At 44.1% G+C, this 15,803-nt stretch overlaps 1 protein-coding gene across 13 annotated transcripts in view; it reads right to left on the bottom strand.

Moving 5' to 3' along the window:
• UNC13B (unc-13 homolog B) overlaps positions 1–15,803 on the bottom strand; it is a 220,296-nt gene that overhangs the window by 64,011 nt on the left and 140,482 nt on the right. For all 13 annotated transcript variants that reach the window (XM_074932208.1, XM_074932211.1, XM_074932210.1 and 10 more), the window contains 3 exons: positions 11,759–11,986; positions 11,333–11,474; positions 443–612 (listed from right to left, as the gene is read on the bottom strand). In XM_074932208.1, the coding sequence (XP_074788309.1) occupies positions 443–612; positions 11,333–11,474; positions 11,759–11,986 (540 nt within the window). The remainder of the gene's footprint in view (positions 1–442; positions 613–11,332; positions 11,475–11,758; positions 11,987–15,803) is intronic.

Below are 15,803 nucleotides of genomic sequence, written 5' to 3'. Positions count from 1 at the left end.
AGCACCATTTGGTTACTTGCTGGTGCCTTCTACAACATTCTATTCTGGTCACTGGGAAAGGTCTCAACAACCTTCCAGACCAGTGTAGTGCAATTGCAGGTCTTATAAACTGGTAAAATGCTTGTGCTGGCACATAAAAAGGGCACAGGACAGGAAATGTGTCTCCAGCACAGGTGAAATCCAACCCTGCATCAAACATAATACCCACTGTACTTTTCAATGCCTGGCAAGAAAAACCCATCACCTTTCCGACATGCTACACTCCTCTTCATTTTAACTGCGATCAAAGTCTTGAAGCTGCTCTCTAGCACCATCATATGCCCCTTGAAATCATGTCAGCCTTTTTTTTTCCTTTTATCAAAACTGTCCAGATGCACCCAAGCACTCTCAAACATTCCCCAACTAACATGTGACACGCTTTCAATCCCATAGTCCTGCTCACCAAGGTTGTACCACACATCCATTTCTCCACTCAGAGTACGGACTTCAATGATTGTCTGCCCCAGGAAATCATCCGACTCGCGTTTCAGTCTTTGCTTGACACGAGACTTGATGTCGTCATCTTCATCCCATACTCGCACCTTAATCCGGTCAGAGGAATTATGGCACTCACTGCAAACAAGACAAACATAATCTTGAAGAGCACAAAATGCAGTCACATTTATATGCTACATGCTTCACCTTCCTCTTGACCCATTTGTTTATCAGTAGAGGGATGCATAAACAAAATATAAACAAATGCCTATTTATTTAAAAGTGGAGTGTCTGATAGGAAATACACAACTTTTTGGTGCACTCTAAATGCTCCTATGACATTCTGTCTTACTTGAAGATCCTCACAAAGAAGCAGTGCATAGCTACAGGCTTGGGGAGGTGTGGCTGGAGCTGTCTGGAGGAGAAGGGTTCCAACTGACAAGCAGCTGGACATGAGCCAACAGCATCCTGGCGTGTATTAGAAATGGTGTGACCAGCAGAAGTAGGGAGGTGATAGTGCCCCTGTGCTCTGCACTGGTGAGGCCACACCTGGAGGGTTGTGTCCAGGTTTGGGCACCTCAGTACCAGGGAGATCTCGAGGTGCTGGAGCGAGTGCAGAGGAGGGCAACAAGGCTGGTGAAGGGCCTGGAGAACAGATCCTGTGAGGAGTGATTGAAGGAGCTGGGACTGTTCAGTCTGAGGAGGAGAAGGCTGAGGGGAGACCTCATCACTCTCTACAGCTCTCTCACCGTAAAGAGGTTGGTGCTGGTCTCTTCTCACAGGTAATTGGTGACAGAACAAGAGGGAATGGCTTTAAACTGCAACCGGTGAGGTTCAGACTGGACGTTAGGAAAAAATTTTCCACAGAGAGTGGTCAGACAGTGCAATAGGCTGCCCAGGGAGGTGGTGGGGTCACCTTCCCTGGATGTGTTTAAGGGTCATTTAGATGAGATGCTGGGGGATGTGGTGTAGGGGAGAACTTTGTAGAGAAAGGCTGGTGGTTGGACTCAGTGATCCCAAAGGTCTTTTCCAACCTGAATGATTCTGTGATTACAATCAGATGATATAAACACTGCCTGTGCCTGGGAGGAAAGGGTGGGATACAGTAGTTACAAAATTGGCATTTAATGACTAGAAATGATTCTGCTTGTTATCCACAGCTTAGACTGATACTTTGTGCTCTGGACAGATCAGTAAAGACATTTCCATTTAAAAAAGCAGTTTACTGTTTGCTGAATCGGCACCCTCCAGCTTAATGCTCAGGCAGAATTTGCAGCCTGCCACTCTTTTTAGGTGTTCGGATACCTTTTGTAGATACAAACAGGTTCCTGGATTTCAGAAGTGGGTAGAAGAACCTTATTATAAGAGTGCTGTTCATTTACAGGGCATGCGATACAATAAAGCAATTTGAATGTTCACATGAGACCATGACAAGGGTGATTACTCACCATAACCACCACAAATGTCTGCCCTCAAGGAAATAAAACCTATGAAAACAGGCAATTTCTGCTAAAGGCCTGTATTCCAGCCTCTTAACATGCTGCATCTGTTGCTAAGCAACAGGGAAAATGAAGAAATGGGTCAGAAGAGATCTGCTAAGCCCGGTCAATAAGATGTGGCAGTGACTGGTATTTGCATGCGCTCTACCAAGAAATCACTTGGGCTCCAACTGCCACCACTGTGATTCAGGACTGCTTAACAGACATACGTTCAGCTCCTACTGACTTTTCCAGCAGAGAGGAGTAGCTGGGAATTATATGGAGAAAGTTAGAAGCAATTCCATGCAGTTCTGATCACAGGCAGAGAGCATCACTGCTCCCTGCCTTTGCTGTGCAACCAAAGTTGTATTTGAAGTTCAGAAGAAAGAAGGTTTCAGTGTTTCTCTTCTGCCTTTATTCTTCCCTTCCTTCTCCTCTACTTCAAGGGTCTCTTCCTTTAACAAAGCCATGCAGCAAGCATTCACAAGCAGGGAATGCTTGGACTGCTGCTCTTTGTAGCTCTTAAATTTATCTGAGTGCATTGCCATATCTACCAGCAACACAGGACAAGAGTGTAAAAGAAATCCTCTGTTCCTGACACGGTGCACTAGTGTACATCCTGGCAGTACTGTAGAGGCTCGGTGTTCAGAAGTGCATGGGTGCCTAAACACACAGACTGGCACACAGTGCCATTTACAAAGCACCTGCAAGTTAGCTCCAGACTTCCTCAGAACTTGCCTTCTGGCACACCACTTCTTTGACAGGACTGCTTTGATTTTGTTTCTTTTCTACCAAAGCTCAGAAACTTGCTCTTTCCTTTAGGAAAACATTCACTGTTCAGACCGAAATCTACCTTAGGTGGTCCTACATGCACTGTCCCATGCTCCTAGAGCAGCTGGCTATCATCCTTCGTTTGGCTACAGAAGCACAACTCACTACTAAGTGCTACAGGAAACTTTCCAGTAGCATTTACTGAGCTACTGAAGCTTCTGTTTTACCACATCTTTCTCTGTTGTTTTTAAGAGACTGCTCAATTCATATTCCTTATGCTGCTCCCATGACAGAAGGTGAGCCTTATCACTCACTCACAGCAGCTGAAAGCCTTGGGCTGGTGACTTACCCATAAAACATCACCATCTAAGTCTGTACAAACCACGGTCCTTGATTTCAGTAAAGCAAGACATTTTGTGTCAACACTGGTTCACCTTCCAAGGAAGCACCCCAAAACATAACCACAAATACTGCAGGACTTGGGCTTGTTGTTTGATAACAGGCTTTCTAACTAATGAGAAATAACTTCCAATTTGTGACAGCTTCAAGGCTCCGTAAGATTATGGGTAACAAGCTCTGCTGCTAGAAACCTTCACTTTCATTAAAACAGGAGCTGGAACATTTCTAAACATGCATGCCCTGCTTATTGATACATTTTTGTGAAGCTTGATTTCACTGTGTGCACACATACATCCAGTCTCCCACAGCCAAGCTCCCTCAGCTTTCCCAATAGGGCGCAAAGAGAAGAAACTCTGTGACCCCACTGAAAGGATGAAAGTACAGAATGCTTTCACACCCATTTCAGAGTACGAGAGACTGGGAACCAGGTTCCCTTTGTACATGGCTCCAATTGTCTTTCTTCTTTATTCATATTGTTCTGATGTTTGCAGTGGTACCATTTTTATAAAGGACTTTTATACTTCAAGCTACCAAATAAAGTAACATTTTCGAGAAACAGCACACCAAATCTTTAAGAAAAATTAAAATAATAGAATCACAGAATCATTTAGATTGGAAAAAACCTTTAAGATCATTGGGTCTAACTGTTAACCTCACACTGCCAAGCCCACCACTAAACCATGTCCCTAAGTGCCACATCTACACGTCTTTTAAATACCTCCAGGTATGGTGACTTAACCTCTTCCCTGGGCAGCCTGTTCCAATGCTTGACAACCCTTTCAGAGAATGAATTTTTCCTAATATCCAATCTAAATCTCCCCTGGCACAACTTAAGGTCATTTCCTCTTGTCCCATTACTTGTTATTTTGGATAAGAGACCAACACCCACCCCTCTACACCCTCCTTTCAGGTGGCTGTAGAGAGCAGTAAGGTCTCCCCTCAGCCTCCATTTCTCCAGGCTGAACAACCCCGGTTCCTCAGCCACTCCTCTTAAGACTTGTGCTCTAGACCTTTCACCAGCTTGCTTTCTCTTCTCTGGACACACTCCAGCACCTCAGTGTCTTTCTTGTAGTCAGGGGCTCAAATCAAATGAATTGTGATTTTTTTTCCCATGGAGTTTTTCTGCCTGAAACCAGTGTTGCCGGAGCAGTGGAAGCAGCTGAGTGTGGTTCTGCTGACTTGCTCTCTATCCCATTCTCTACCTCCATTTCTTCTGCCATGTTCCACTTTGGCCTTACCCAGCCCTAAACCACCAGTTCCCCACAACCGTTCCCTGCACTGTGAATACTCAGGCCTCCTCCCATGCCCAGCTAGCAACTGGGTTGAGGGGAAACACGTGAGCGCATGAAGCTGTAGTTAATTCTGGTCTGTACACACAGTGGCAGGCCCACACACACACTAATTGATATATTGGTGGCTAAACAGAACAGGCAACTGATGAATTTACACTGTAGTGCCTCCCACAATGAACTTAGCAATTTGTAGCCTTCTAATGTAGCTCTAACTTCCGAAAAAAAACACCCTGTAGAAGTGATCCTTAATTCCAAGACCTCTGCCTGTCTCTAAAGTTTGGCCCAAACTGGCTCAGATGATGTCAGAGGTCTGGGACAGAGTATCACATGTGCCTCATCTCCTCCAGTAAGTGGAAAGAAAAAGGAAAACTGCATAAAAAAAATCATCAGAACACCATTTTTGAGCCAATGATTCATACTTTGAAAGAAAAAATTCAATGACATTTGTGCTAAAATTGCTAATCATTTGCTGCTTGTGCTAACATTTTCAGGACAGTTACTTTAGCATTCAAGAATGCTAGAATGCTAAAGCCAAACTCATAAACCTTGTTCAGTTGTGGTAACACTAACAGTTTGCAAAAGTTCAACCAAAAGAGATACAAAGGGATACCTGTAAAACCATGTGTCCAGCAGTTCACAAAATGGTCTTTACCCACAGTAAGGATCATAAGTTGAAAATACAGAGAGTGATAAATTGAAAACCTATAACCTTCGGACACCATTAGCTCATAGTGGTAAACTGTAGCAGGTGCATCCACCCAATGAGAGCAGAGCTTCTTGGCTGCTGAAGGGCAGCAGCTCGGGGCTGCCGTTGTTCTCGGGGCCTCGTGGTAACTGGGGCCTTTGGGCAATGGGAGCCGCTATCGACTACAGGTCAGATTGGGCCTGGGTATCAGTGGAGTCCCCTGGGGGGGCCATTTGGAGCTTGTCCTCTGGAGGAGCAGCTGCGGTCGAGGACTCTCCCCTTGGGTCAGGATGCTGCCCAAGGAAACTCCTTGAGGTGCCTTGGGTTGGGACGCTGCCCTGAGCAGGGCCTCAAGGTTGAGAGCCCTCACTTGTCAGGTGAATGATAAAGCATTTTGGGTTGCCATTAAATCCCAAGGAGTGTTGCTTTGTTCTGCGTTCTGGGTTGCCGTTAAACCCTAGAAAGCAGTTCTGTTTTCCTCTCACAGACTTTTGAACCTGTAATTTACGGAGAGCTAGTTAACTGTTAATAATAATTATTTTTTTTTTTATTTTGGGGCTTGGTTGTTTATTTGAGAGCATCCGTAATAAAACCTACACTCATGAAGGAAACCACAGTCTGGTAAATAACCATAAGGGTAAAGATCCATTTGTATCACATGTATCTGCATGGACATATCTTCCCAATCAATTTTTCATCTTAAGAAAGGTGTTACCAAACATTAACCCTGCAGGACTCACCAAGCCCTCAGTGTCACTCCACAAATGCTGCAGTGAGCCCCAGACTGTGCATCTCTAAAATGCACTGTGCAGACTAGAGAGGTGGGATGACAACATGACCCTATTGCTCCACATTGCCCATTTTACATAAAGATATTTCACTAAATGATGCTGTTTTCTTGTATTTTCTGCCTGAAAGACAGGATGGCCCAGAGACCCCAGATTCAGACAGGACTCCACTGTGCTTGGCAACTCCCAGAGCATAAAATAGCCCCTGGCTTGTAGAGCTGACAGGTTAATAAAACCAAAAAGCAACGAGTAGACATAGCAAGAACAAACAATGGAAGTGAGGGAGTAAAGGAAGCAACAATATTTTGCAGATTGAAAAGTAGGCCAGTGAAGCCCAGAATTAAGCAGTTCTGTTGTGTTTTGATATTAAATAAAATATTTATGATTCTGAGAGTCTAGTGAATATCTATATGGCCATATTCTATGAATAGTTTCCTTTCTGCACCATGGCAGAAGCAACTCTCAAGAAGGGCCTATAAAGTTTCACAGTCTAGTGCAGGGAACGTTTCATGCAATGGTAGAGAAAGAAAGCAGAGTTGCTTGTAGAAATAATGGATGAGAGTGCAGGATGTGGGAAAATGCACAAGAGAGAACAGATCAGCAAGACTTAAGGACCTGTGATCATTTTAGGGGGAAAGTTTTGCTTCTGAGGAGCAAAGCTCAAAAAAAAAGCAAAGCGATTTTCTGGAAAATGAGAAAGGAAGGAAACTGGTGTTGCAACAACCAGTATGAGAAAGCCCAGTAAGGAGTTATAACATACACAGAGGGAGCAGAAGAATAATTGTCTATGGAAAATGGTCTGGCTGAAAAAGCAGGAAGATTTGGATGTGGTTCAAGTAAAGTGTCTTGACATAGCAGAGTTCAACTGACAGCTCTGTTGTGGCCAATCTCAGTGAGAATGGAAGGCAGAAAACTTCTCAGTATAGGTTCATTTTTAAACAGTGCTAAGTCTCCTCTCTTAGGGAGAAAAAAAGGACAGAGGAGAAAATACTGAAGGCAAAATCAGAGTGATAACAAAGCTCAAATCCTTACTAGTGTAGAAGTTGAGCATAATGGCACAATAATATGCCCTGAGATGCAGCTGTTGCTGTCTAAGAACAAAGAAATTAGTTTTCTGTTCTTACCAGCATGAAGCTCTTTTCTTAGGGGAACAAGTACAATAATTTTGCTTACCCAATGCTACAACACTGACTGACAAATTCATGGTGCGGCTCTCCTAATGACAAAGAGCAGATAAAGTGATTCTGAGCATTACATTCTTAGCTACATTTAACTCAGCTTCCCAACAGGCACTTGCCACAAGGCATCAACTCTGCGTTCAAATTTAAGTTTCACATTGGTAACACTTCCCTGCTCCCTCCCTGAGCAGGGAAACAAGCATGATTTTATCAGAGTGCCAGTTTCAGTATCTGCAGTACCTGGAGCATAAAGAAAGCAAGACAAACCAAATGGCCCCTAACACACAGTGAAGGTAGGCTGAGGGTGCATAGTTACAGTGACATTTATAAACACAGTGGTCTCAGAAGGGGAAGTTTAAAACAGCTCTGGAACAGTCACATATAACCACAGTGATAACTGAAAGATGCTGAGCTTGATAACAGGCTCAGCAGCTAAAGGAAAAATTGCAGAATCAAATAGAAATTTCTGGGTGACAACCCAGTGGTTAGCTATGCAATAGCACCATTCCCCAAGGATTAACAGGAATGTATATCATGTGGGGCTCTGCATGTCCTAGTAAAATATTATCTGCTAGCAGGAGGCACTGCATTTATTTTAACTCAGTTACCCTTCTGCAGTGAGAGAGAATAAACATGCCTCTTACAAACCGTTCAGTGACAATGTAATCTGTTCCAGGCAATGATTTCACACCCACCATTCAAAGCTTCAGACACAGCTGTACTCAGACCATGTAACTTCAAGGAGATATTACTGTAAAATGAACAAGTCATTTTGTGCCCCAGCCAAGAAAAACAGCAACGTCCTGTTTGAATCCAGTAACTTTTAGTGCTCACAGTCATTAAAGACTAGGACACTTCTTGAATAAAGGGTACAAACTAGCAGCCTCCAAACAAGTTCAGAGCTCTCCCTTTAAAATGGAAACTGTCCTGGGGTCAAGTTTATTCTCCTAAACAGTCTGCAACTGTAACCCATTCAAATGGATGCTCAGCTTCAGCCTTTACAAAAAAAGATTCTAGGAATCCTGTATTTTTCACTGACATCTAAAACATGTCTTAAATGGGGAAGTAATATCTTGTTCTAATTGCACTGAACGGTGCAAAAATATCTTCCCTCTAATATTACTGGGCTGTTTCCTAAGGAGAGTTACGCAGACTTGTTATGAAAGCTTCTATGTGCCAACGAGTTTTGTGAAAAAATTGCAGCTAGATGGAGAAGAGAAACCCATACCAGCTGCCGTCCCTGGAAAGTCTGCAGCCACCTGGCTCTCATATACCAATCGATCCAGACAACTCGGAACCAACTGCAGGCAGGATGTGCTGCTTTCTGTCCGGCCAGAGTTAAGGGCAAGGGAAGAGAGCTGAGGGCACAGAAGAGAAACGTACATGGCAAATGAAGGGGGCTACCTATAAGCCTGCTCATCATAACTACAGGAAAGGTATCAGGGATTGCTGCAGAAGGGGAATGTGATGTAAAGACAAGGGAAGCAGGGCTTCCTTAGCGAATGTTAACAGAACAACATTTCTGTATCACAGCAATGGCAGGAGTCCCCCATCAAGCTTCATCCTGCTGAGAACCACATATGCAGTCTCTGCATCAAGACTGCAAAGCTTTGAACTGAGCAGAAAGATCAACTCCTTATTTTTTCATAGGTCTTCAAACTCCAGTGAAAGATACAAAAATTTCTCATATTTCCTAAAGTTAAAGATGTAACTACACAAAGAGATAATTTTCAGAAAGAAGCAGGACCTGCAAATCACTTGCTCAGACAACATAAATATGCCCCAAGAACTGGACATCAATCTAAGCAGATGCCTACAGTGACATAGGCTAGTCATGACCTAAATAGCACTTATAATGGGAACCCAAAGTGTTTTCAACCTTGCCTTTTCTAAAATATGGTTCTAAATCTGGACTTCCAAACTGGGTCAAGCCTACCACATTTTTTCTGAAAACAGAAAAGGAACAAAGTCATATTTAAGGAGAGGTATCTAAGCTAATATACTTTTCCATCCATCACTATAAATAAGCACAGAAAAACTATTTGAAATAGGCTACTGCAGCCTTAAAAATTTTAAAACTTCTTCAAGCTGCTTTTAATAAACTTATACTGAGTCTGTAGAAAGAATTACATCGCTGAGCTATACACAGTCTGCCTCAGTTCATGCCATGGATTACAATAATGATGCTGTAATTATAATGACTGATGCAGACAGATTTCTGGCTCTGTATCCAACCTTTGAAAAGACACTGCAATTGTGATCATATAAAACATACTGGGCACTTAATGAACACCGGCTACAAACAAGTCTGTCCACCAAGACAAACAGAAAAGGAACGGCAACTGCTGACACACACATTAGTTACTGACCTGACCTCCCTCTACTCAAGTATCTTGCACCTGTTTAAATGTTTAAACATTTGAACACCAAACTTTTCATGTCTACTGCAAAGTAGGCTTTCAATAACTACCAACACACCTTTCTCTCACTATAACAAATTAACTTAATTCTAAGAAACACACACACATCCTCCAAGCCTTTAAATCTGACAATCTCTTGATTGTGCTGACAATCTCTTCCAAAAAAGCTTGGTATGTAATTGGTATTTTTGGCCTGCATATGTTGATATAAATTTCCATTTGATTATGGGGTAGAATTCAGAAATTTTAAGAGTTGCAAGTTGAAAAATGATCCATAAATGCAAAAAGCGAAGATGGGTGTGTAGAAGACCAGTGCTGCATAATCTTCTAAATGACTCTCCTCATCCAACATAAGGTGAGCTTTGACATCTACTGATGAAACACCACATTGATTCCAGTACTGAATGCTCTTCTGCCATTGATCTGGGGACTCCGCTCATTTCCTCCATCTCCTCCTGCTATTCCAGGGCAATTAAAACAACCAACTAGATAAAGGCAAAACAGAAAGTAGCACCAACTCTAATGCCCAACAGCATATTATCTGCTGAATCACAGACATGGCGATAAAATCTAAACAGTGGCACCGTTAAAACTGTGACATTTATCACGTTGTGCTATCTATCTTTAAACACAGTATTTGTTGAAGCTCCTAAAATTAGAAGGGAACACACTGCAAATACCATGGTAACTACTTGGCATGGTAAATCAAGGTCCTTAAGGCTCCCACACAGACTTACTGCTATTGTGACTAGAGTTATCCAAATGGCACCTAAGCATCCTTACTACTTACCAAGCAGTAATGTTACCTTGGATTAAACTAAGAATAAAGCCAAGGGTTTACACGCTCAAAATAGCACCAAGATTTTTCTGATGTTAATGAGTAGCTCAAAACTACTTTAAAAATAATGTTGTTTGTACTGTACTTTGTAAAGACAAAGCAAGGCTCATATAAGCCTGATTTTAAAACACAAATTTCAGTTTGCAGAGAGAGCTACTCCCAAGCAGTTTAGGAAAAAATGGGGGGTGGGGGGAAGAAAAGAGAGAGAACGTACAAGGGAAGAGCTTACTTATTAAAGGAAATAAAGATGTTTGAGGTTGAATTACATCATCTAGAATCTTCAAAAAATGCTTGCTGTATTTCATGTCTCCATTTTGTTTTATAACATGTTCAATGATAAATTGAGGGTACTGTTTACTTATTCAATAAAAGCAGAATGGAATAATGCATTCTTCAGCCTTCTGAGAGTAGTTGATATCTAAAGAATTGTGCCTGCAGCCTTTGCTTTCAATTCAGACATGGATACATTGCTCATCTTGAAAGCAGATAATCCCTCAAGTTATTGTTACATTGATTTTTCAGAACTAAAAGGGGAGACTGGTAGCATCAAAGACAGGTGACAGACACTGCCTTTAACTTCTGTTGGTCAAATACCAGTAGCAGGTCATAGCTATAGGTCACAGGAAGCTTGCTTAAGTCTTTTATACAAACTTTACTCTTTTACGTCACAAAATTTCGAAAATATGTCTGTTAGCCAGGAACAAAAGTCACTGAGTTAAAGTTTTGCCTTTCCCTTTAGCCTTCTCTAGAAACATCAATATAAAAGTGTTCTTAGATCAGACAATTTACATACACACAAGACAGACAGATGAGACGAACAGGTGTGCACTACATAAATTATTAAAGACATCAACCCTCCAGACATACACACACAACACTGTGTGGAAACAAAACCATCACACATTACAGGTGATGTGGAAATGCATACTGACAGAGAAGACACAGCTGTCGAAGCACAGATTGTACAAACATGCAAAATGGGGCTGAGAGTCCTTCTAAGAGCACTTACAAGTAAAACTTCTCTTCCCATACAGGGTTCAGATTCCCAAAAATTGTTTTTGTCCTCTTCTTTGTTTTACCCACTTGAACAGTTACATACGGATCGCTGGACCCAGTCTTGTCTTTGGCCTGCAGACCCTGAGCACACACCACTGGAAGGAAAAGAGAAGGGTTACCACCACCACCCAATAAAACAGTATGTCTACACACCACATGAAGCAGCAGCTCGGAACAGACAGAGAAACAGGCATATCACTCATGAGAGCTTCTCTGATGAGCCTTAGCTCATGGTGCACTACAGTGCCTGGAGTAGGAGTATCTCCACCTGCTACCTGTACACTGAACAGAAAGAGATATAGCTCTCCAGCTCGACACCAAGTCTCTCTTACCTTAAGCTGCTAGGCAAGGTCAAGAGAACCATGTCTCCCACACTCACCTGTGATCGTGATCTTTGCTGACCATTTTGAGGTGCCATCAAGCACGCTCTGCTTCACTGTCTTCATCTGCTGAGCATGTGTCAATTTGCTTTCACAGAACACATCTCTGATCAAGTCAAAGATCTCTGGCTTGTTCCGCTCCCGGATTTTCATGCGATCCTTCATTGCCATGATGAAATTCTGGGTTCGGTCTTCAGCCCCATGCTTTGAGCTCTTCTCCGCTGCTCCTGTGCACCAGAAAGTACACAATGCTCATCAGAAACAGACAAACACAAAGTCATGTTTCACTGAATCTGGACAGCAGGATCAAAGCCATGAGTTACCCTCCGCATGATGGCTCTTGCTATTGACTTTTACAGTCAGATCCCCCCATTTCAACATACACACAAGAGAATCTGGACCACTCAGAGCTGGGAAGATATGATGGCAGAGGAGTGCCCAGATTCCTCTATATCCTGGGACCAACTTGCTCTCCTGACAACAGGCCTAAGTTTAATACTCTTGCAGCTGAGCGAAACCCAGAAACGAGGGTCTTTCTTTAACAGCATGCCCCCTCCTCTCATCACATTGATTTGAAAATGTCAACAGCCTCTATGTCAGTGACAGCTGGAGTGCAGGGAGCTCTGCCTGGGGATGGGTGAGGAGACAACCGAGAGCTGATGGGTCAGGATTAAAGGGAAGGCAGGGACAGGAGACATTATAGTGGGGTCTGCTACAGGCCACCCAACCAGGAAGACCGAGCAGAAGAGGGCCTCTAGAGATGGATAGGAGCAGCCTCATGTTCACAGGCCTGGTCCTCATGGGGGACTTCAACCACCTCATTATCTCTTGGAGGGGCAGCAGTGCAGGGCACAAGTAATCCAGAAGGTTCCTGGAGTGTGTAGCTGATAACTTCCTTCTCCAAGTGACAGAGGAGCCAACGAGGAGAGGTGCTATGCTGGACCTTGTTCTCACCAACAAGGAGGGGCTGGTGAGGAGTGTGAAGCTCAAGGACAGCCTTGGCTGCAGTGACTGTGAAACGGTGGAGTGCAAGATCCTTCGGGCAGCGAGGAAGGTGCACAGCCAGCTCACTGCCCTGGGCTACAGCAGAGCAGACTTCAGCCTCTTCAGGGATCTGCTTGGCAGAGTACCATGGGATAAAGCCCTGGAGGGAAGAGGGGCCCAAGAAAGTTGGTTAATATTCAAGGATCACCTCCTCCAAGCTCAGAAGAGATGCATCCTGACAAAAAGGAAGACAAATAAGAATGCCAGGAGGCCTGCATGGATAAACAAGGAGCTCCTGGACAAGCTCAAACACAAAAAGGAAGCTTAGAGAGGACAGAAGCAAGGGCAGGTAGCCTGCGAGAAATACAGAGAAAATGACTGGGTATCCAGGGATCAGGTTAGGAAGGCCAAAGCCCTGACAGAATTAAATCTGGCCAGGGATGTCAAGAGCAACAATAAAAGCTTCTATAGGTACACCGGTGATGAAGACTACGGAAAATGTGGGCCCTCTCTGGAAGGAAACGGGACACCTCATTACTTGGGATATGGAGAAGGCTGAGGTTCTCAACTACCTTTTTTTTCCTCAGTATTCACCAGGAAGGGCTCCAGCCACACTGACCAAGACACAGAAGGCAGAGGTTGGGACTGGGAGAACGAAGAACTGCCCACTGTAGGAGAAGATCAGGTTCAAGACCATCTAAGGGACCTGAAGGTGCACAAGTCCATGGGATGCATCCATGGGTCCTGAGGGAACTGGTGGATGAAGTGTCTAAGCCACTATCCATTATATTTGAGAAGTCATGGCAGTCTGGTGAAGTTCCCACTGACTGGAAAAGGGGAAACATAGTAGCTATTTTTCAAAAGGGAAAAAAGGAAGACCCAGGGAACAACAGGCCAGTCAGTCTCATGTCTGTGCCTGGCAAGGTCATGGATCAGATCCTCCTGGAAAATATGCTAGGGCACATGGAAAATAAGGAGGTGATTGGTGACAGCCTACATGGCTTCACTAAGGGCAAATCATACCTGATGAATTTGGCAGTCTTCTACAACAGGGTTACAGCGTTGGTGGATAAGGGAAGAGCAACTGATGTCATCTACCTGGACCTGTGCAAAACATTTGACTGTCCTTCATGACATCCTTGTCAAGGCATGGATTTGACAGATGCACCACTGGACCACTATCTAGCCAGGCACTGGCTAGATAGGTGCACTCAAAGAGTTGCGGTCAATGGCTTGACCATGTGGAGGGGGTGACAAGTGGCATTCCTCAGGGGTCAGTGTTGGGATCAGCAGTATTTAACATCTTTGTCCGAGACATGGACAGTGGGATTGAGTGCACCTTAACAAGTCTACTGACAACACCAAGCTGTGTGGTGCGGTTGACACGCTGAAGGGGTATGCCATCCAGAGGGACCTGGACAGAGTAGAAAGGTGGGCCTGTGCAAACCTCATGAAGTCAAGGTCAAGTGCAAGGACCTGCACAAGGGTTGGGGCAATCCCAAGCACAAATACAGGCTGGACAATGAGTGGACTGAGCGCAGGAGAAGGACCTGGGGGTATTGGCGGATGGAAAACTGACTGTGAGCCAGCAGTGAGTGCTCACAGCCCAGAAAGCCAACCATGTCCTGGGCTGCATCAAAAGAAGTGTGGCCAGCAGGGCGAGGGAGAGGATTCTCCCCTTCTACTCCACTCTGGTGAGATCCCACCTGCAGTGCTGTGCCCAGCTCTGGGGCTCCCCGTATAAGGACACGGACCTGTGCAAGTGGGTCCAGAAGAGGCCACAAAGATGATCAGGGGCTGGAGCACCTCCCCTGTGAGGACAGGCTGAGAGAGTTGGGGTTGTTCAGCCTGGAGAAGAGAAGGCTCTGGGGAGACCTTATAGCGGCCTTCCAGTACTTAAAGGGGCTACAGGAAAGATGGGGAGGGACTCTTTATCAGGGGCATAGTGATAGAATAAGGGACAATGGTTTTAAACTGAAAGAGGATAGATTTATATTAGATATTAGGAAGAAATCCTTCCCTGTGAGGGTGGTGAGGCCCTGGCACAGGTTTCCCAGAGAAGCTGTGGCTGCCCCCTCCCTGGCAGTGTTCAAGGCCAGGCTGGACGGGGCTTGGAGCAACCTGGGCTAGTGGAAGGTGTCCCTGCCCATGGCAGGGGGGGTGGAACTAGGTGATCTTTAAGGTCCCTTCCAACCCAAGCAGTTCCTTGATTCTGTGAAATAAATCCCTGCTTGAGTGAGTGCTAAGAAGAGGACATAGGATCTCCATTACAAATAGTATCTATGAGCTTATTTTGATGCCACACCTCAGGACCACAGAAGAGAAGTTCAGATGGGCCGACACAGTCAGCATTTCCTACTGATGTGTGACACAAGTCCCCATTCAGCACAGAGCCACTACACAATCTGTATCCCATTCTGCCTGGACCCACCCTGTTTGGATCAGGCATTGAGCTGGAGGCATCCGAAGTGCCTCGCTAGATCCCCCTTTATTTTATATGTTTGTAAGGAATCTACTCAAATAATCCATTCTTAGAATTGGATAGGCATAGTAACTATAACAAATACCTGTAAGGTAGAAAATTCAATAGTTAAAAACTTGTGTCATCATCACCCATTGGGCACTAGTACAGTATCCAGCAGCTGGAGACACAAGAGCCAGGCACAGGGTCTGTACTACATAGGTATTCAAATGTATCAGGAAAAACAGAGGGGTCACTTGCATACCTCTTACAAAATTAAAAAGTTAATATAATTATAAGAATGCTCCCACAACCAACTGTTCCCTACTCAATTTTGACAGTCATGGTTGCTGTCAAAGTTCAGCCACTGACTATTGTGTCAGATGTGAGGCATGTGTTAATGAAAGCACTGAAAGGAGATAACAGGGCAGACAAACCCAGGTATGAAATGAAAAGCAAGAATCTAAGATTGTACACAGTCTCTCTACATGCAGTCTGCAGCAATTTCAAGTTATGATCTCAAGTAAGATAAATTAAACCTGTACAAAAGCCCTTCGAACACATTCAATCATATTTCTGTTTAGCTGATTATGCTTTTG

Source organism: Athene noctua, chromosome Z (genome assembly GCF_965140245.1).
Source record: "Athene noctua chromosome Z, bAthNoc1.hap1.1, whole genome shotgun sequence".
Lineage (NCBI taxonomy): Eukaryota > Metazoa > Chordata > Aves > Strigiformes > Strigidae > Athene > Athene noctua.
The sequence above is the reverse complement of the archived record's forward strand: the minus strand, read 5'-3'. Positions and strand labels throughout refer to the sequence as shown.